This window comes from Hemitrygon akajei, chromosome 12 (genome assembly GCF_048418815.1).
Source record: "Hemitrygon akajei chromosome 12, sHemAka1.3, whole genome shotgun sequence".
Taxonomy (NCBI): domain Eukaryota; kingdom Metazoa; phylum Chordata; class Chondrichthyes; order Myliobatiformes; family Dasyatidae; genus Hemitrygon; species Hemitrygon akajei.
Window position 1 is genome coordinate 21,429,111 of NC_133135.1, and position 21,903 is coordinate 21,451,013.

The window sequence follows — 21,903 nt, forward strand, 5'->3', positions numbered from 1 at the left end:
CAGGATGCTGCCTGGTTTAGAGAGTATGGATTATGATCAGAGATAAAGGGAACTAGGGCTTTACTCTTTGGAGAGAAGGAGGATGAGAGGAGACATGATAGAGGTATACAAGATATTAAGAGGAATAGACAGAGTGGACCGCCAGCACCTCTTCCCCAGGGCACCACTGTTCAATACAAGAGGACATGGCTTTAAGGTAAGGGGAGGGAAGTTCAAGGGGGATATTAGAGGAAGGTTTTTCACTCAGAGAGTGGTTGGTGTGTGAAATGCACTGCCTGAGTCAGTGGTGGAGGCAGATACACTAGTGAAGTTTAAGAGACTATTAGACAGGTATATGGAGGAACTTAAGGTAGGGGGTTATATGGGAGGCAGGGTTTGAGGGTTGGCACAACATTGTGGGCCAAAGGGCCTGTACTGTGCTATACTGTTCTATGTTCTACGACGGAATGGAGGAGGAGACTCAATAGGCCGAATGGCCCGATTCTGCTCCTATATTATGGTTTCTGCATATGACCAATGGGGTTAACGCTGGCCACACAGAACCATTTATAAATGTCTTTCCCTGATGTGTCAGGAACAGTTTTCATTCCTCAGAGCCAATACAGTATGTTTTAGCTGATGTAATCTTGGCACCATGAAATTTCTTAAACTGAAAGTATCATGTGTTGAGACGCATGCTTCCACTGGGTGAAAATTGTGGAGCGATAGCTTGGGAACTTGGACCTTGCAAAATGGATGGATCAAATAATGTGAGTCGGAAGACTGATGCTGAATGAAATTTAAAATGCACACGTGGAGGAACCAGAGGTTACAGGGAGAAGGCAGGAGAATAGGGACATTTTAAAGTCCTTGCCTGTGCTACCTTTTAAGATAAAATATGTTCCTTTCAAGGCTCTTCAAAGGACGTGAACTGTTTCTTCACAATCTACCATTTTGTAATTTCCCAGAACACATTATAAAACTGCATTTGCCAACCCTCTGCCCCTCCTGGACCCAGTATGTCATCAGCAGCCCCTCCAAATGTCATCACTGCATGTTTGTGAAAAGTTGTTTTTCTCACAATTGTCTTCCTATTTTATTAAGTACATTAATAAGCCTTCAGCCGACCCTCTCCCATAGTTACATCAAGACCGACCATCACTATGGTTTGAAAACGATTGAATCTGGACTGAACCCTCCTCCTTTTATTCTTTACATATGGTGGTTTACAGTTTAATTAAACATTAAATAGGCCCGGAGCATTACAACTTTCATGAATATTTTTATTTTATATTTACTTCTTACCAGTTGGACGATAACGACGATGACAGAACAGCTGGCAATTAGCATAGAAACTGAAGGTTGACCAATAGGATTGCAGCGTGGCTTTTACTCCTTGTCGGTTAAAAGCAGAGACAATCCCTGGGATTTAGCATCCGTACCCGATATTACTCCCTGAATCAGAACCGGACTTCGCCTTGTTCTTAGTAAGTCTTAAACTTTTGCTGATAACGATTGAAACATTATGCATTGCTTTGGGGTCTGTTTTTATTCTCACTAAGAGCAGATTCGTTTTCAATCCCCGCTGTTTCCGAACAACACCCACTTAATGTCTGCGTTGGCGGGGCATCTGCATTTGGTAGATTAATTCACGCAGCGAGGGTAACTGTGTAAAAGCTTTTTTTTTGTCTCGGAGAATGCTACAATTCACGCAAACTACAAGCAGTTTTAAGAAACTGCCGCTTTGTTCAGATTTCCAACCCACTCCTTGAGGCGAAAATGGCTACCCTCTTCTTTTGGTTGCATTTTTTTTTGGATAAATGCAGATGAAATGTCGAGTGTTCCGCTCCCGTTGCGCTTACAACGTTGGTAATGAGTGCAATCAACCCTAATGGAAGTTTACTTCATTTTTGAGGGGATGTTTCCGTCTTTGAAAAGATCTGGGAAAGTTCATCGAGCTCGTGGAAAGAAACAGAAGCATTAAGATCGTGCTAGGAATTTTGAATCGGAGAGGTGACAGATATAAACTACAGAAAACAAAAGTTCTTTAAAAATGAGGGTCGGTTTGCGCAACCATCCCGTCAGGGGGTCTGAACCGGTAACATTAATCGGTGTGTTTGCGGACTAAGTTTGCTACATGTTGCAGGCTTTTAGCAGAGGACTGTTCCCTCGCCAGGATATGGGTGTCGCTGGTACCGCTGACACTGAGTTGCAGTTGAATAGGGAGAGGCCACTCGCCCCATTGGGGCAAAGCGACCAAGCCCCATTCCTGAGCCCGCTGTCCCGTCGTGCTTTCGTTTTTGTGGCTGGTCCCAGACCCCCAGTTGAAAACCGCCACTAAATCTGCCTCCACCGCCAAGAGTAGCCAAATGTTTTTTTTAAAACACGAAGTGTTTGTTCAGTATCGTCTCTGTTTATGCCGTTCGCATTAAAGGTATCGCCAGCACCCGGCTCCTTTGCCGTTGGTGACAGTCTGCTCTGTCGAGTGCTCTTAACATTTTCAATACCCCATCACACTTCCTGCGCTCTAGGGAGAACAAGTCTTTATTTAAAATTAAGCGTTATTTTTAAAAAAAATCTACAGAGATTGGCTAGATGTTACACATTTAGCTGTAGACTGAGCCGTGCAGGCTGCTTTCTTGTAACTCAAACGCGCGTTTAATCGGCTTCCTTTCCACTTCTGAAGAAATGAGATGCGGCGGAGTAATTGATCATTTATGCGGCAGTCCTGAGCAGAAGTTACTTACGGTGCAGTATTAAAATATTCGCCACTTTTCTATGGGTGCTGTCAAACAATCGGGGATTAGGTCGGAAAGTTAGAAGCAAAGAGGCACATAAAATGCCAGAAATACTCAGCGAGTCAAGTACTGTCTGCGGAGAGAGGCGGTTTAAGATTTATAGATGGAACGCTTCCATTTAGACCGTGGGTTCCCAACCTGGGGTCCACGGTTAATGGTAAGGGTCCGTGGAATTAAAAAAGACGGGGAACCCCTGATCTAGAAAATTAGCACATTTATAATAGGTTGGAAGCTCCGGGAATCGGTCACAAACTCAATTCTTGCGTATAAATTTACAAAGAGCCGGGAGTTGACAAGGGACCTGTCTCAGCCTCTCCGCATTGTATTCTAAAACTGGACCCGCTCCCGCTGGCATGTGCAGCGGCCCACTCCTCCTCTCCGACCCTTTTTTTTATATCGTATTTATTATAAAATACAATAAAAACCCTTCCGTTCTTACATTCATAATCAATGTCTTGCGTAGCATTCTATTAAACTTCTTAAAACCAATAGACCTGGTGCGGCTCATGTGACACCCTGTGGTGATGCACTACAGTCCCGTAATTGAAGGACTTGATCCTCGCCCATCTCGGCCCCTCGCTGTCCAATAGCGGCAGAGCTCTAGACGTGGTCCTTCCCCACCGACTCCTTGCCGTAGCTGCACCATCTCTTTACTTCTCCCAGTCTTCAGCTGGTCCGGTCAGAAATGGCAACCCTGGCCCTGCCACCAAAGCACATTGAAACCCTCTTTCAAATCAGGGCGCATTTACCAATGGGCAGATGGACGGGAAGTGAATTCGCAACGGAATGGAGGCGCCCACCTTTCCTAGGTCCTGTATCCCTGGATTGATCCTATGTGTCTCCGGGGGGGAGGGGGGGGAGTCGGGAAGGTTGGGAAATTGTTATACAATATTGAAACTGAGCGGAGTGGGCGGATCCGCTCTGTTCTTTGACAGTGCAACAGCCACGCAAGGGCTTGCGCTGTTGCACGTTTTAAGCCACTCGTCTAACCAGCTTTCCATCTCTCAGATCATGAGTCTTTGTAAAACTCCAGCGAACTCCACCAGGCCATTTGGCATAACTTCTCATAATGAGCTCTAATTTTCCAAGCCACCGTGATTCTAATTATAAACCTCATTTCAGGCAACTCCCTGGTGAATCTGCTCTGTGATTCTCACATCTACCTGGACTATACCTCCTCCCACCCTGTCACATGTAAAAATGCCATTCCTTTCTCTCAGTTCCTCCCTCTTCGCCACACTTGCTCTCAGGATGAGGCTTTTCATTCCAGAACTAATGAGAGGCCTTCCTCCACCATCAACACTGCTCTCACCTGCATTTCTTCCATTTTGCACATGTCTGGCCTCGCCCTGTCCTCCCGCTACCCCGCCAGCGATAGGGTTCCTGTTGTCCTCACCTACCACCCCACCACAAAACTCTCCATAACTTGCACCATCTCCAAGATTATCCCACCACCAAACACATTCTTCCCTTCTCCCCACCTCCACTCAATATGCGACTCCCTTGCCCATTTGTCCCTCCCCACTGACCTCCCTCCTGGTACTTATTCTTGCAAATGGAACAAGTGCTACACCTGCTCCTACACCTCCTCCCTCACTACCATTCAGGGCCCCGAACAGTATATCCAGGTGAGGTGACACTTCACCTGTGAGTCTTTTGGGGTAATCTACTGTATCCAGTGCCCCTGGTGTGGCTTCCTGTATATCAGTGAGACCCAGTATAGATTGGGAGATCGCTTCACCGACTGCCAGTTAAAGTAGGCTCAACCAATGGCCATCTACTTCAATTCTTCTTCCCATTTCCATTCCCATATGTCCATCCATGGCCTCCTCCATTGCCATGATGAGGCCACATTCAGGTTGAAGGAACAACGCCTTATATTCATTATGGGCAGTCTCGAAACTGATGGCTTGAACATTGATTTCTCAAACTTCAAAGAATTGTTCCCCCCCCCTTCACCATTCCTATTCTCATTCCCCTCTCTCAACTCATCCCCTCACTTGTCCATCACCTCTCTCTGGTGCTCCTCTCCCTTCCCTTTCTTTCATGGTCATCTACCCTCTCCTATCAGATTCCCCCATCTCCAGCTCTTTATCTCTTTCCACTTCCCAGCTCTTAACTTCACCCCCATCACCTTCCACCTTGTATTTCTTCCTGCACTCCCCCCACCTTATTGCTCTAACTTCTCATCTTCTTTTCCCGTCCTGATGAAGAGTCTTGGCATGAAATGACTATTTACTCTTTTCCATGGATGCTGCCTGGCCTGCTGAGTTCCTCTAGCATTTTGTGTGTGTTGTTTGGATTTCCAGCATTTGCAGATTGTCCCTTGTCTGCACTATTAAATGATATTCCTGTGCTAGGGTACCCATAGCAATGTTCCATTTGTAGTCTTCCATGTGTTCAACATTAAACTGTTGCTATTTTGTTCAAACTCCTATCTATATGGCAGGAAGTTCATATATATATATATATATGCTGTATCAGTAGTAGTGTCATCACTCAAGTTGGGCATGATGTTCTCCTAAGGGGTTGCCTATTAGTGCATCCACAGGTGGCTGGGGAGGCTGATCGGTGATCCACGTATTCTGGTGCAGCATGGACAAAAGTAAATTGTGTCTGTGGTTAGTGGTTGAGTCTTTTGGCAAGGAATGCTTAGTATACTGTATTATGGCCTTGCATGCTACTTTTTAAAAGAAAATAGGTTTGTTTCATGGTTCCAAAAAGGACATGAGTTTTTTTCCCCACAGCTTATCATTTCATAACGTACGGAATGTACTGCTGCATGTTAAGCTGCATTTGCCACCCCACTGCCCATGCTGAACCCAGTCTGCATCTGCAGCCTTTTGGAGGTGTCATTGCTGCTTGTTTTTGAGAAGTAATTTTTCCACAGTTGACTTACTGAAAGGTATGGTGAAAAAAAGTGGTAGTGAAGACACCTTATTTTAATGGAGACATTAATAATCAAAATATGGTTTGGGGAAACATTGCAGGCATGGGAGGTGGTTAAATCAGCCCACTTAATCCCTGTAGTGGCCTTGAAAATATGTTGAGAATGTAGAAAGGCCACAGACTTTTTGTTTCTCTTGCAGCCTGACTTGCAGAGTTTACCTGCACTTTCTGTTCTTGCTTCAGATTTCCAGCATCTATAATTTTTTTTCAAGTAATAAATTGCCCCGGTTAAAAATCTCTCAGCCCCACCCCTAAAATGATGTAGACTATGATTTGGTAATAGTGAAGTTGGTGGTGTCCTGGCCCTGTATAATTAACTGAATTTATTTATTTATTTCTAGTGCAAACATAAATTTTGGAGAAGCAAAATATAGAAGTTGATAAGTCAAATAAAACTCAACAATTTTCTTTCCATTTTCAAACTAAAACAAAAAGCGAATAAAATTAGGTTTAATGTCACTGGGTAGAGAGTTTGTGAACCCTGTAGAATTTTCTCTATTTCTGCATAAATATGACCTAAATGTGATGAGATCTTCATGTAAATTCTAAAAATAGGTAAAGAGAACCCAATTAAATAAATAACACAAAAACATTATACTGGTTCATTTATGTATTGAGAATATTACATTCAAATTTACATGCATTTGTTGAGAAGTGTATGTGAACCTTTGCTTTCAGTAACTGGTATGATCCCCTCGTACAGCAATAACTACAACCAAACATTTCCAGTAACCATTGATCAGTCCTGCACATCGGCTTGGAGGAAGGTCATTCCTTCTTACAAAACTACTTCAACTCTGGGATGTTGGTGGGCTTCTTTGCGTGAACTGCTTGCTTCAGGTCCTTCCACAACATTTCTATAGGGTTAAGGTCGGGACTTTGACTCAGCCATTCCAAAACACAAATTTTTTTCTTTTTAAATCATGCTGTTGATTTACTCTTGTCTTTCAGATCATTGTCTTGTTGTATTATCAAACTTCTATTAAGTTTTAAGTGACAGACTGCTACCCTGACACTCTCCTGTAAAATGTCTTGATGCAATTTTGAATGCATTGTTCTCAACGATTGCAGGCTGTCCAGGCTCTGAGACAGCAAAGCAGCCCCAAACAATGATGTTCCTTCCACTATGCTTCACAGGTGGGATGAGGTTTTGCTGTTGGTGTGCAGTGCCCTTGTTCCTCCAAACGATAGTGTTACGAACTCCGTAACTGGGTTACTTACCAACAAAGATAGAGGTGTCCGTTGGAGTCTGGTGATACTATTTTTAACAGTATTTATTAGTAAAAATACACAAAAATAGTATCAATGCAAATATACAGATAATATACGTCATCAATACTAAACCTAAAAGTGCGGGTATAATAATAATCAATAAGAAATAAGCTCTATCGTTGTCTAGGGGATAATGAATTGTCCGATGGGAATATAAAGTTCGTTTCAGTTCACACAGGCTGCCGTCGTTTGTTTGTCGCTGTGTTGTAATTGTTGGAGAGAGAGAGAGAGATAGAAGAATGGGAACAGTTACCGCTAAGTGTTTTGCCAACCTTCCTTTATGATTTCGATCCATCGGTGTCTCGTTGTTGTGGCCGTTCAAGTGTGACCTCTCCTTTAGCTAAACCGTTCTTCCATGATGAGCCCGCCACCCAGGCAAGGGAGGACACACACGAGCTGTCACTAGCTTCGCTATAAAATGCTGTCCCTGGATTTCTAGCGTTTCTCCTGGTGTGTCTGAGGGGTGTTCCCCAGACCCCTCTTTTATCCTCACTCACGGGGTCTCAGATGTCAGTCAGGTTGGGATGATGCAATCCCTCAACCAGACCACTCTGGTTGTCCCCTGAGGGGTTTCAATGAATAGTACAGTTCCTACAATACACAATTCCTTCTCCAAGAGACAATAGCAGTAATCAGTGGTTCCGTTCCGCTTTGTTAGGAGACATTCCACCTTGTTGTGTATTCTGCGTCTCTCTCTCTCTCTCTCTCTCACTCATTTCCTGACATGCTGTGTATTTCTCTCATTTCCTGGGTCTCAGACCCGAAATAATAGCGATCTTGCGATTCTCAAAAAGGAGGGGGCGACTTTGCACCCTTCGGCCCATCAGAGTTGCTCCACATTCGTAACAATAGAAATGTGCTTTTCTACCAAAAGTTCAACTTTTTTCTCATCTATCCACAGAATATTGTCCCAGAAATGTTGTAGAACATCCGGCTGGTCTTTTGCAAACTTGAGACGTACAATAAAGCTTTTTTTTGGAGAGTAGTGGTTTCCTCGGTAGTGCCCTTCCATGAACACCATTCTTGTGCAGTGTTTTTTTTATAATGGACACATGAGCAGAGACTTTAGCAAATTCTAGAGAGTCCTGCAGTTCATTGTGCTGTTACCCTGGACTCTTTTTCACCTCCTTCAGCATTGCATATTGTGCTCTTGGTGTGATCTTTGCAGGATCCCTCTCCTACAGAGAGTAGCAACAGTATTGAGTTTCATCCATTTGTAGACAATTTCTCTTACTGTGGACTGATGAACATTCAGGTCTTTAGAAATGCTTTTGTAGCCTTTTAGACAATAGACAGTAGGTGCAGGAGTAGGCCATTCAGCCCTTTTAGCCAGCACCGCCATTCACTGTGATCATGGCTGATCATACACAATCTGTACCCAGTACCTGCCCTCTCCCCATATCCCTTGACCCCACTATCTATAAGAGCTCTATCTAACTCTCTTTTCCAGCTATAATTCTTCTGAGGTCCTCTGCAAGTTTTGATCGAGGCTTGGTGCACTTAAACAGATCTTTCGTGAGAAGAGCAGGCTCTGTAGTAATCTCACTTTGTGTCTTTTTTATCGGGCAGGGCACCTCTACAACCCACACCTCCAATCTCATCTCATTGATTGGAACACCTGACTCCAAATAGCTTTTGTTGAAAGCATTACCCCAGAGGTTCACATACTTTTTCTAACAAATACATGTAATATTGGATCATTTTTCTCAATACATAAATGAACAAGTATAATGTTTTTTGCTTTTAGGCTTCAGTTTTAGGATTTACGTGAAGATCGGTCACAGTTTAGGTCATATTTATGCAGAAATAGAAAAAATTCTACAGGGTTCATAATCTTTCTAGCAACACTGTATGTCATGAAATACGTTGTTTTGTGGCAGCAATACATTTCTATGCATAATAAAAAGATAAAAATTACAATTTTATATATAAGTTTTGCAAACAGAGAGAAAAAAGTAGTGAGGTAGTGTACATGGGTTCATTTTCCATTCAGAAATCTGCTGGTGGAGGAGAAGAAGTTGCCTTGAAACATTGAGTATGTGTCTTCAGGCTCCAATACCTCCCCCTTGATGGTAGCAATGATAAGAGGGCATATCTTGGGCGATGGAGGTCTTTACTAACAGATGCCACCTTTTTGAGGCATCACTTTTTGAAGATTAGAATGGTCTTGTCTTCAGTGGTATAAAACAAAAGCAAATCTGCGGATGCTGGAAATCCAAGCAACACGCATCGAATGCTGGAGAAACTCAACAGGCCCGGCAGCATCTGTGGAAAAGAGTAAAGAGTCATCACGACTGGAGAAAAACTATAAGAAATCAGAGTAAGAAGATGGGGGGAGGGTCTCGGCCTGAATCGTCGACTGGTTACTGTTTTCCATAGATGCTGCCTGGCCTGCAGAGTTCCACCAGCATTTTGTGCATGTTCAATGGTCTAACCTGGTTAGAGTGGCTTTCCACAGTATATCACAAAGTGGTGGTATTCAGAGCCCATCTTTTTGTTCTCCCTTGCAGTGAAGAGAGTGAGCTTTCAAGTGGTGTGTTCTCTCAGTTTTCACAGGAAATGATCCTCTCTGAATTCAGTCCAGCCGCAGTACAATATTTATTGCTTAGAGTCTGCTATGAGCGAAGCTTTCAGACAGGAAAGAGTTTTTCAGCAGGCGTTGAATTTGACTTGGGGATATTGGTTGTGGCATTTATTTAGGGAATGTGGGTATATATATATAGTCTGTATTCCAACTATCTAAAAGGATGTTCTGCAGAAAACCAGTATCTGTAGTTTAATATTGTTCTCGAATTGCAAGATCTGTACACTTTAAAGTCAAGAAACCTGATTTTTGGCAAAACTTCAAGTTTCAGATTTATTGCAACAAACCCTTTATTATTTTCCTCTTTTGGAGGTGTTGCTGGAATTAAGTGAAATAAGCCAGGATGCTCCCTACCTCTTATGTGGAGGAGCTGGGTAGTAACTACACTTTAGGGATTGGATCAGTTATAAATCTCTCCTGTTAAATTGCTTGATTTACTTCCCCCTTTCTTTGAAACAATTGTGGCTGGCAGTGTACAAAGGAAAAAGGATCTGCAGCTTAGCATTACATTTATTATACAGTACAGTAGCATAGCAGTTAGCGTAACACTATTACAGCTTCAGGGATCCAGGTTCAATTCCCGCAGCTGTCTGTACGGAGTTTGTACTTTTTCCTCATGACCGCATGGATTTCCATTTTCCTCCAACATCCAAAGATGTTTGGGTTAGCTGGTTAATTAGTCACTCATATGGAATTGGGAGATATGGGCTTATTGAGTTGGAAGGGCCTTTTACTGCCCATGGTTTACCATGGATTCCAGTTCATTGGGGCCATCGGTTAATCAGGGCAGCCGCTTATTTGGGATGGCTATTAAAAAGACAAAAACTCACCAAGAAGATTGCCAAGACTCCCTTTGTTTATTTAGGAGACTTGCTGAACGGTTTCTAACCAGCGCAAATTGCACACACTTGTGTGGCCGCTCGACACTACTCCGTCCTTGGAGTGAACAGTATTTTAAGTTGTGTCAGTGTGGTATGTTTGAAGCATTGTATGAAGAGAGTCCAATATCTGCACACTAGGTGTCTGTGTTGATTTTGTCATAACGTACACTAGATGAATTCCTCTGTCAATAACTATTAGGGACTAATTACTGTGTTATAGTACTGTAGTACTATTGGTAGTGCTCTAATTTGTTTTGTATTTCATCTAACTGCATAATTTGATACTCAGTTTGTCTTTTTTTATACCTTTTTAACTATTTCCATGAAACTTAAGCTGTTTGGGGCAGCAGCTGAATTAAGCCAAAACATACTGGTCCCAATGTGTCCCAATTAACTGGAATCTACTGTATCTCTAAAAAAAAGAAGTTCTGTTAATTGTTTATTTCCTATCTACAGTTTCTTCTTTGTTCCCTTCTAACCTGCAGGCAATGACTCTCCACAAAGCATTTGACAATGTCGGCAAAAAGCCAGGACTCACCATTTGGAGGATCGAGAGCATGAACCCTGTGTTAGTCCCCGAGACACAGCATGGGAACTTTTACACTGGTGATGCCTACATCGTCTTTAACACGAATTCGGATCTTAAGCATAATATCCATATGTGGCTGGGTATGTGTACATTCGTATTTTCAGATGCTGCAGCTCTTGGTTTTTTTTTGTGTGGATGGTTTGGTTTTTAATGGATATTTTCTTCCAGGAAATCACTGCCAAAAGGATGAATCTGGATCTGCTGCCATTTACTGTGTGCAACTGGATAACAGTCTGCAAGGTGCTCCCGTGCAGTTCAGGGAAACACAAGGCAATGAGTCAAACTGTTTCCTGGGCTACTTTAAGAATGGAGTTGTGTACCAGGTAATATGAATGCATTGTTGAGCAAGCTCGGAATTTCACATAATGTCAGCTATTGAATATAGATCCATTCTCGTTGTACTTCAAGCCTAGAATTTGGCTTCCTCACTGAAAACCCAAGGGCGTGTAACCCTGTTTATTGAGTAGATGGCACACAAAATGTTGATGGAATGCAGCAAGTCAGACAGCATTTGTGGAGGGGTTTAAATCATTGAAGGTTTAGGCCTGATCTTGTTTATTCTCCTCCATAGATGCAGGAGAGTTTATGACTCTTCTGTATAACATGTTTAAAAATTTGTATGACCAGTGTATGGTCCTCATTTTGGAAACCATATCATTAACAGAAAGGTTCTGCAGAGGGTAAACTTCTTGCTGTAGGTGGTAAAATTCCATCTTTCCCAGAACATCCTGTGCAATTCGACATCATTGAGAGCATCCTCACATCAGCAGACTCTCACAATCCACGGAAACTACTTTCCTTTTCAAATCTTTTTATTATTATTATCCAAAATAACAAGAGTACATCGAAGTAAGTAACACAATGTCTCAAAAGGGAAAAAAACAATATTAAGGATTGAAAAATATGGTGACACAAAAAAAAAGAAAAGAAGAAAAACCCTACTAAAGCAAGAAAAAGGTGAGAAGAAAGAAAAAGAACCCATTAGGTGTTGAAACCCGGAGCTGTGCGTCATACAAAAAGCTTCTAAAAATAAACATCAAACTGCAATCCACGGAAACTACAATGAAATGTCGGACAGCTGAAAAGGTTATTGGCTGCAGTCTACCATCACTGCAGGGCTTGTATGAGTCCAGGATGAGGATGTGGGCACTACCCACCCAGAAATCATTGTGGACACTAGCCACCCAGAAAGCTGCCTTTTTCAAGAGCTTCCTTCCAGAAAACACAAAAGGGCTATTGAAACAAAAATTTCATGCCATCTTAAAAGTTTTGTCCACCAGGTAATGAATCTGATCAATCAATCTAATTAGCTCTCCCCGGCTCTCTCTATTACCTCAATCACTGCACTGCACTGTAAACAATTTTTATAATGTTGTTTTCATTCTAAATCCATGCTGGCATTTATGCATTTAGGTACATTGTACTCCGTAACTGTACTTTTAACTTTATATAATTCTTTATAATTGTTTTTTGTTGCCTATCACACCAACATACCACAGCAAATTCATAATACAGTACACGTAAATGTGAGTATATGGCAAATTGAATTTTTGTGAGAGTAATTTGCAGGGAAATCTGCTTAATAGAGTTTTTCTACCAAGAGATGTGTACTGAATGGTGTCGTCAGTGCTATTTATGGAAACTAGATGCTGCAATACGTAACTGAAACACACTAAAAAGTTGTGCTTAAACTGTGTGCTGTTGTGATTGGGTCACATCCTGAAATTAACTAATTACACCCACTGTTGCCAAGGCTACACATGAACCCTGGCAGCGACTTGGAAGGCAGCTTTATGTGATTAAGAAAATTAGGTTGGGTGAAGAAAAATAATTCAGAATGCCTTTTCAGAGATACAAAGGAGAATAAACTGTATGGAGCAGGTAGACCTGAAAAATTAAAACAAACTTTGAACAGTGAGAATTGATAAGTGGACAATATTCAAAGCAATAATGAGCAAATTAAGATTGATGTTGGTGATATTTTAAATATTAAGAGTTGCTGATTTCATCTGTAGTTAAAGGCGTGCCAGACTTTTGTTTGTAGGAGATAAGATATGCTGTGTGTACTTAAAGTAAATGCATCCTCACCTCATCCTATATGTTAACTCTTAATTGTCCTCTGTAGCCCAGCAATTCTCTTGCTATGCAGACAATTGGAATAGGCAAGAGAATTAAGTTTTTAAGTTGTCCAATATCTGTGATAAGATCTGTCAATGTTCACAGAGTAACACATGCTAAATCCTGGAGAAACTCAGCATGTTAGGCAGCATCTATAAAGTCCCAATAAAAGATCTTCATGCGGAGTCGACTGTTTATTCCTCTCCATAGATGCTTCCTGATTTGCTGAGCTCCTTCAGCATTTTGTGTGTGTTATCTCTGAAGTACCACCATCAAACCTGCCCCCGCCCCCCACCTGATCCCAGCTCTCATCTTTGCCAGGTCTCCGCTATTCCCTCTGGCCTTCCCCTCTCCGAGGCAGAACTTCCTGTCCTTGGTAAGCGCTTCACCTTTGCCCCCTTCGCCCGCACCTCATTGAGTTCCACACTTGTCATGACGTCAAGCTTAAAAAAACGAAAAATGAGTTCCCCCAGCATTTTGTGTGTGTTGCTTTGGAGTTCCAGTGTCTGCAGACTTTTTCATGTTTGTGATCTGCAGAATCTCTTGTCTTTATCTTGTCAGAGCATCAACTTTGGTTCTATTTCTGAATATAAAGAACCAAAAGTGCATTAAATTATTTACAAAGTCCGAGAACTCCCGGATAGGAAAATCAATATTTCATCCACTACATCAGATGAAGTGTAGCGACAATGAACAACTGAATCTTAATAACAATTCAAGGACTTGAAATATACTTCAAGATGGTTTCTGGGTTGTCTCACTGACCCAAACTCACCACTGCATACATACGGACAGACATAGGACAGTCTAAAGAGATCCTGTACCTACTTCATCTTGTCTCAAGAGAAAAGGATATGAGGAAGAGAATTGGTGCGACTGATTACATAGTGCCTGGGTCATGGGGGGGGGGGTTCTCCCCAGGGTTATAGTGGAACTCCACCCAAGCAGGACTCCTAATTCCAAACCAACATAATAAAAAAGTGGAACTCATTCAACTTGCCTTGTTCAATCAGAAGCATCTTTGAGCACATTGGATCAGAACAATGTTTGTTAAACATTTCGTGGTTTCACTTCCACTTCTATGCCTGAACATTCCAAAATTAGTCCCAGCTGATGTCTCAGGGTTACTTGTTAAATAATAATAACTGTTCTATGTCTGTCCGTATGTATGCAGTGGTGAGTTTGGTCAGTGGGACAACCCAGAAACCATCTTGAAGTATCTTTCAAGTCCTTGAATTGTTATTAAGATTCAGTTATTCATTGTCTTTGCTCTTCATCTGATGTAATGGATGAAATATCGATTTTCCTATCCGGGAGCTCTCTGACTTTGTAAATAATTTAATGCACTTCTGGTTATTTAAATTCAGAAACAGAACCACCAAGAGGGAGGATAGGTGAAATCAGCTTTTTATTCAGTTACTCATAAAGTGGGAAAAATTCATAACCAAGCAACGTATGTTTTCTTTTTTTTTCAAAATGTTGTGAAGGTTTTTCATTTTTAAACCGACTCTTGATTAGTTTAATTTCTGGTCAGCGTGCAGTTTGGCATTCTGAACAACAGCTAATGGAGACTCACTGGAGTGTAATCTGAGCTATCTGAGAATTAGTCACTGCTCCCTACGCAAAGCCTTTCACAATCAGAAACAGGTTTAATATTGTCAACATACAGTATGTCATGAAAGTTCTGGTTTTGCAGTGACAGTACAGGTAGACATTAAAAAATTACAATTTTATATATATACATTTGCTCTCTTTTTGCACTTATTTTAAAAAGTATATATATAATATTAAATACTGTACATCGTGCAAAAAGAGAGTAAAAGTGTGAGATAGTGTTTCTGGGTTGGTCGATCATCCATTCAAAAATCTGATGGTGGAAGGGAAGAAACTTCCTAAAATGTTGGGTGTGTAAATATTTTCCCAATCTGGGGCAATGTCCAAGGAAGAACTCACTATACCCATTTCCCAACTTACATTGCTGTTTAATGTGTGGTTTTGCCAGCTACTATTCGCATTGTTTGTGTAGTTTAGATTTTCAAATGTCTCTGGCATTGATTTGAGGATTCCCAGGCCTGAAAGAACATTGATTGTAGAACACAGAAGAGTACAGCAAAGGAACCAGCTAAAGAATAAATCAAAAACAGTAAAAAAAAACTAATTCCTCCTTCCTATGTGATGTCCATATCCCTCCTACCTCGCATTCATGTGCCTATCTAAACATCTGTTAAAAGACTCTCATGTATTTTTCTCTACCGCTGTACCCAGCAGCACATTCCAGGCATCCACCACTCTAAGTAAAAAAACTTACCCCTCACATTCCTCTTGAACCTACCCCCTCACACCTTCAATTGATGCCCTCTGGTATTAGTTATTTGTACCCTGGGGAGAAAGGGGTACTCTCTGTCCATTCCATCTATACCTCTCATAATCCTACAAACCTCTATCAGATCGCCCCTCAGCCTCTGACACTGCAGAGAAAACATCCTGTTTATCCAGCCTCTCATGATAGCACATGCCCTCTGAGCCAGTAAAACTTATCTGCACCCTCTGCAAAGCCTCAACATCCTTCCTACAGTGGGGCAACCAGAACTGTATACAATACTCCAGATGTGACCTAAGCAGAGTCTTCTAAAGTTGCAACATAACCTCAATTTTTGAACAATGCCTCGACTAATAAAAGCAAGCATTCCGTAAGCCTTCTTTGCCACCCTATAGACCTGTGTAGCCACTTTCATGGAGCAATGAACTTGGACTCCAAGATCTCTCTGTTCAGCCACACTGTTAAGGGTCTTGCCCTCAACAGTGTTCTGTCTCCTTGTATTTGCCCTACCAAGACCTAACACCTCACATTTATCTGGGTTAAAGACTTTGGATAAATAAAGAACGAAGCAGCCTTTACTGCACCAATGTGATACGTATCCCTAAGGGGCATGTCTGTGTGAATTGGTCTGAGTGCCTTGCACTCGTTACAAATTTGGGTTGTTGAATTACATTGAGTGCTGAGAACACTTTTACTTCAAGTCTCTTGAAGTCGTGAACCTATAATAGGATGTATCCCATTCACAAGATTATTTTTTATATATCAAAATAAACTTTATTCACAATCAAAAATTATTTACAACAATGAACTGTGCAATCTCTTTTATTCTTACATTCATAGTCAATGCTTTCAGTACTTTTTTATTCCATCCCTTAAAGCCAATAGGATTGTTGCCAATCAAGTGGGGTAGCGGAAGGACCCTATGCTGTGGTCCTTCCTCAGTATGGTGGGGGGGAGGGGGGAGAGCAAGAGGACCCCATTCACAAGGTACTATCTTTAAACAGACACAAGAACATTTTTGCTCTGTCATTCGATGCCCTTTCTGCAAAGATTTATATATGTGGTGGTTAGCATAGAGCCATTACAGCACCAGTGATACGAGTTCACATCAGCTGCTGTCTGTAAGGAGTTTGTACATTCTCCCTGTGGGTGTCCTCCGGTTTCCTCTAACATTCCAAAGATGTGCGGATTAGTAGGTTAATTGGTCACACAAGTGTAATTGAGTAGTGCAGACCAGTTTGTCCAGAAGGGTCTGTTACCATCCTGTATTTCTAAGTAAAATTCATTCTAAGTTAAATATTTGAAGCTTGCATCAGTAGGACTTTGGGTTTTGGTAAGATAATTTTGCCCTTTTTAAATTTAAACCATATTTTTGCCTCATGTAGGGTATGTTTCCTTTTGCAGGAAGGAGGTATTGCATCTGGCTTCACACACGTCGTCACCAATGACGTCAGCGTAAAGAGGGTTCTGCAAGTGAAGGGCAGGAGAAATGTGCGGGCCTGTGAAGTGCCTTTTTCATGGAAGAGCTTTAACAAGGGAGACTGCTTCATCATCGATGTTGGAGCTGTGAGTACAACAAGTTAAAAGTTGTGCAATGAGAGGCAACAGGTACATGTTGCTCCATGGTTCTTTCAGCTGTGGTGCTTCCCCATGTGATCTGCCTGGCTACGATAATGAAGGTATTTCAGGATTGTTCACATGGCTGGCAGGATCTGGGGGTAAGTTATTGGGAATGTGAGGGGAATAGAATGGGGTTTATGTAGGATTAATGTTAATGGTCAACATGGACTCAATGGGATGAAGGGACTTTTGGAATGCTGTTTGACCTAGGACTCTTGTGAAAGGAGCAGAATGTTGTAAGTGTGGTGGGGAGGAGATTGAACATAATCTGACAAGTAATGTACTCAATTCTGAAAAAAGTTTACATCTGGCCACAGAGGACTCATGGTCTTGTTTAAATTTGTAATTGCAGATGATTTACCAGTGGAATGGATCAAAGAGCAATGTTTATGAGAAGCTCAAGTGCTGTCAACTTATTACAAGTATCCGTGATAAAGAGAGAGGAGGGCGCTCCAAGGTGCAAGTGGTGGAAGAAGGATGTGAGCCCAAGGAGGTCATTGAGGTGGGCACGTGAAGATTTATTGTAAAGTTGATACCACGCAAGAAGGATTCTGTTCTGATTTGACATTTCCTCTTTTTTTAAATGGCAGTTACTGGGTCCGAAACCAGACATTCCAGACGCAGTTGTTGAAGATAGCACCGCTGATGCCCGTAGCAAGCAAAAGGCCAAACTCTACATGGTAACAGTTTTCTTCTAAGATGATGTGCAAATTCTTTGTCAAGTCTTAATGATACGGTTTTGCCAATCAAATGCAAAACTTTCGTCAACTACATCATACATTGTAACAAACCTGGGTGATTTGATTACTCTTAGGTCTCTGATGCCAGTGGGGAGTTGAAATTAACAGAAATAGCTGCGGAGAACCCATTTAAAATGGCTCAGCTTTCTACCAACGAATGTTACATCCTTGACAATGGGTCATGTGGTCACATATTTCTGTGGAAAGGTGAGAGAGCTGGCTTTTAATGATTTGTTTGTGCTTTAATCTGCCTTCTCAATCTGTCTGCTTATTCTCATAATTATTACTTGACGACGCCTGTGATCTACTGATCCTTTCTACAGGCAGCTGGGATGAGACTATCACTGATCAGAGTCGTGATACCTTTCCTAAAACCACTAAAGATAAGCTGGCGGAACTCAAAGGTCTGGCAACACCAGTAGACAGTTGATGTTTTGGGTCAAGACCCTTCACTTGTTCAGATGAAGGGTCTTGACCCAAAGTATAGACTGTCCAGTTCCCTCCACAGATACTGCCGAGCCCATTGAGTTCACCCAGCGTCTTGAGTACCATACACAAAATGCTAGAGGAACTCAGCAGGCCAGGTACCATCCATGGAGAGGAATAAAGAGTTGATGTTTCAGGCTGAGCCTCTTCGTATTGACTTGGTCTTGGCCAGAAAACATAATTTTTAAAAATTTCTTTCCATAGATGTTGCCTGACCTGCTGAGTTCCTCCAGCATTTTTATGTGTATTACTCTGGAATCCCAGCTTCTGCGGAATCTCTTGTGTTTATCCCCCTGCTTGTCTGCTGCTCCAAATTCCAGTCTCTGCAATGTCCTCTATCTTTATTTTCTTAAAACCTCTACCCTTTCAGCCTTTGTGGTAATGCAGCATGTGTGAAAGTAGAGTTGGTAAGAAGATGCCCATGTCCTGCAGCCACTCTCTTCTGTCACTGGCTTCATCTGCTTGTATGTCAGAGAAGGCACTGCAATCCATAAATATTAGAATCAAGCTTCTGGACTATTTGAAGTGAAATTTGCTTGTTTTTCAGCAGCAGTACAGTGCACAGTAAAATTACTAGATATTCTAAAATAAATACATTAAATAGTGCAAAAAAGAAAGGAATTATTAGGCGCCATCTGAAGAGATCTCTTGTGTTTGGGAATAGTGAGGTCGCGTTCATTGGTCCATGGACCATTCAGAAATCTGATGACTGAGGGGAAGAGGCTGTTCTTGAATTGTTAGTGTCAATCTTTAGGCTCCTGTACTTCCTCCCTGATGGTGGTGATGGGAAGAGGGCATGTCCTGGGTGTTGAGGATCCTTAATGATGGATGCTGCCTTCCTGAGGCATGGCCTGTCAAAGGTGGGGAGGCTCGTGCCCGTGATGAAGCTGGCTAAGTCTACAACCCCCTGCAACCTCTTTCAGTCCTGTGCATTGGAGGCTCCCTCCATCCCAGGTGCTGATGCAACCGGTCTCCATGGTACATCTAGAAATTTGCAGGAGTCTCCAAACCCCTAATGTAGTAGTGCCATTGTAGAGGTAGAACTTTCCCAAAGGTTTTTTCCACTTTCCTATTGTAAATAGAGAAGAGCTTTGATTTCTTTTTATGGTCTTCAGAAGGCAAGAACAAATCCTGGTTGAAGGATTTGGGATAACATTTCTTTTAACAGCCAGCTCTTTACACAGTTGTGGCTACTTCCTTACCGGGAGCTAGTTGCTTATCATTCTGTTATTAGTTGCAAACTGAACTAAAGATGGCTGCAGGTAAAACAGATTCATTGTATCTAAGAAAAATAAAAACTAATGTCTGGCTTCCTCACTTAAGGCACATTTTCTGAAATATACTAATAAGACCATAATAAGAGATAAGAGCAAAATTAGGCCATTTGGCCCATCAGGTCTGCTCCGCCATTCAATCATGGCTGATCCTGTTTTCCCTTCCTCAGCTCCACTCCCCGGCTTTCTCCCCATAACCATTGACACCATAGCCAATCAAGAATCTATCAATCTCTGCCTTAAGTACACCCAGCGACCCAGCCTCCACAGCTGCCCGTGGTACCAAATTCCACAAATTCACCATTCTCTGGCTAAAGAAATTTCTCTGTATCTCTGGTTTGAAAGGGCGCCCCTTTAACCTGAGGCTGTGTCCTCTTGTCTTAGACACCCCCACCATAGGAAACATGTCTTTCCACATCGACTCTGTCTAGGCCTTTCAACATTTGAAAGGTTTCAATGAGATCCTCCCTCACCCTTCTAAATTCCAGCGAGTTAAGGTCCAGAGCCACCAAACGTTCCTCACATGATAACCCTTTCATTCCTAGAGTCATCACTGTGAATCTCTTCTGAACCCTCTCCACTGTCAGCAGATCTTTTCTGAAATGAGGAGCCCAAAACTGTTCAAAATACTCAAGGTGAGGTCTCACCACTGCTCTAAATAGCCTTGGCATCACATCCTTGCTCTTATATTCCAGACCTCTTGAAATTAATGCTAACATTGCATTTGCCTTCCTCACCACCGACTCAACCCGCATGTTAACCTTTGGGATGTTCTAATTTTTGCTTTTTTTTGTATGCCCTCTCTTTTACTTTTACATTAGCTTTGTCTTCCCTTGTTAGCTATGGTTGTATTATTTTTGCCAATTGAGTACTTCTTCATTTTTGGAATACATCTAGCCTGCACCTTCCTCATTTTTCCCAGAAGTTCACACCATTGCTGCTCTGCCAGCATCTCCTTCTAATTTACTTTGGTCAACTCCTCTCTCATGCTACTGTAATTTCCTTTACTCTACTGAAATACCTCTGTCAGACTTTACTTTCTTCCTATCACATTTCAAGTTGAACTCAATCATATCGTGATCATTGTCTCCTAAAGGTTCCTTTACCTTAAGCTCCCTTATCGCTTCCAGTTCATTACATAACACCCAATTCAGTATAGGTGATCCCCCAGTAGGCTCAACAACAAGCTGCTCTAAAAATCCATCCCATAGGCGTTCTAAAAATTCTCTCTTGCGACCTAGCATCAACTGGATTTTCCCAATCAACCTGCATGTTAAAATCTCCCGTGACTATCATAACATTGCCCTTTTGACATGCCATTTCCATTTCCATTGTATTCTGTAGTCCACATCCCAGCTACTGTTTGTAGGCCTGTATATAACTGCCATCAGGGTCCTTTTTCCCTTGTAGTTTCTTAACTCAGCCCACAAGGATTCAACATTTTCTGATCCTATGTCACATTTGTATTTTTTGAATTCATCTACCTATTGTATTTTAACCATCTCTCAGCAACAGACGTTACCCTTATTTCAGTGATTTTTGAGTGGGACATTTTCAAAAAACCACAGCGAAGGGTGTAAATTGAAACCTTTTGTTCTTAAATATTGGCTAGTGAGGGCCTGCAATTGTATGATTTTACAGGAAGCCTTGCAAATCAAACTAAATTGGCTTATTATTGTCACATATACTGAGGTACAGAGGGAAAAAAATTGTCCTGTATGTTCATACAGATCACACAGAGCATTGAGGTAGTACAAAGTAAAGAAAGGACAATGCAGAATCTAGTGTTACAGTTACAAACCTAGAAAACTGATGAGCTGATAGAACAGTACAGTACAGTTTAACAATTGATGTTGTGCCATCATATTAACCTACTTTAAAGTTCGAAGTAAATTTATTACCAAGGTATGTTAATGTCACCATATACTACCTTGAGGTTCATTTTCTTGCAGGCATTCACAGTGAAACGAGAGAAAATCTAACTCTTCCCTCCTACACAACCTTCTAGTTTTCTTTCAAACATCTGCCTCTACCACCACTCCTGGTAGCGCATTTCACACACTCACCTCTCTCTGTATTAAAAAAAAACACCCTCTGCCATCCAACCTTATGGTTTCATCCAATTACCTAAGTGGAAAGTTACCATTTTGGTGCTGTCAAGCATCACTTCCCCACACCAAAATCTGCTCACAGTGCTCGGTTTCCTGCCAGCCATTATCACACAGACACATACAGACACACACACACACCCCCCAAAATATCATAGCAACCCTGGTCCTCAAATGAATTCCAG

The 21,903-nt window shown here is 41.8% G+C and overlaps 1 protein-coding gene across 1 annotated transcript in view; it reads left to right on the forward strand.

Annotated features, from left to right (window-relative positions):
- The first annotated feature begins 1,321 nt into the window (after nucleotides 1-1,321).
- The window catches only part of LOC140736778 (scinderin-like), a 44,037-nt gene continuing 23,455 nt past the window's right edge, over nucleotides 1,322-21,903 (forward strand). The window contains exons 1-7 of the mRNA XM_073062698.1: nucleotides 1,322-1,466; nucleotides 10,949-11,132; nucleotides 11,221-11,375; nucleotides 16,895-17,056; nucleotides 17,463-17,612; nucleotides 17,701-17,790; nucleotides 17,925-18,057. Coding sequence (XP_072918799.1) covers nucleotides 10,952-11,132; nucleotides 11,221-11,375; nucleotides 16,895-17,056; nucleotides 17,463-17,612; nucleotides 17,701-17,790; nucleotides 17,925-18,057 — 871 coding nt within the window. The 5' untranslated portion in view covers nucleotides 1,322-1,466; nucleotides 10,949-10,951. The remainder of the gene's footprint in view (nucleotides 1,467-10,948; nucleotides 11,133-11,220; nucleotides 11,376-16,894; nucleotides 17,057-17,462; nucleotides 17,613-17,700; nucleotides 17,791-17,924; nucleotides 18,058-21,903) is intronic.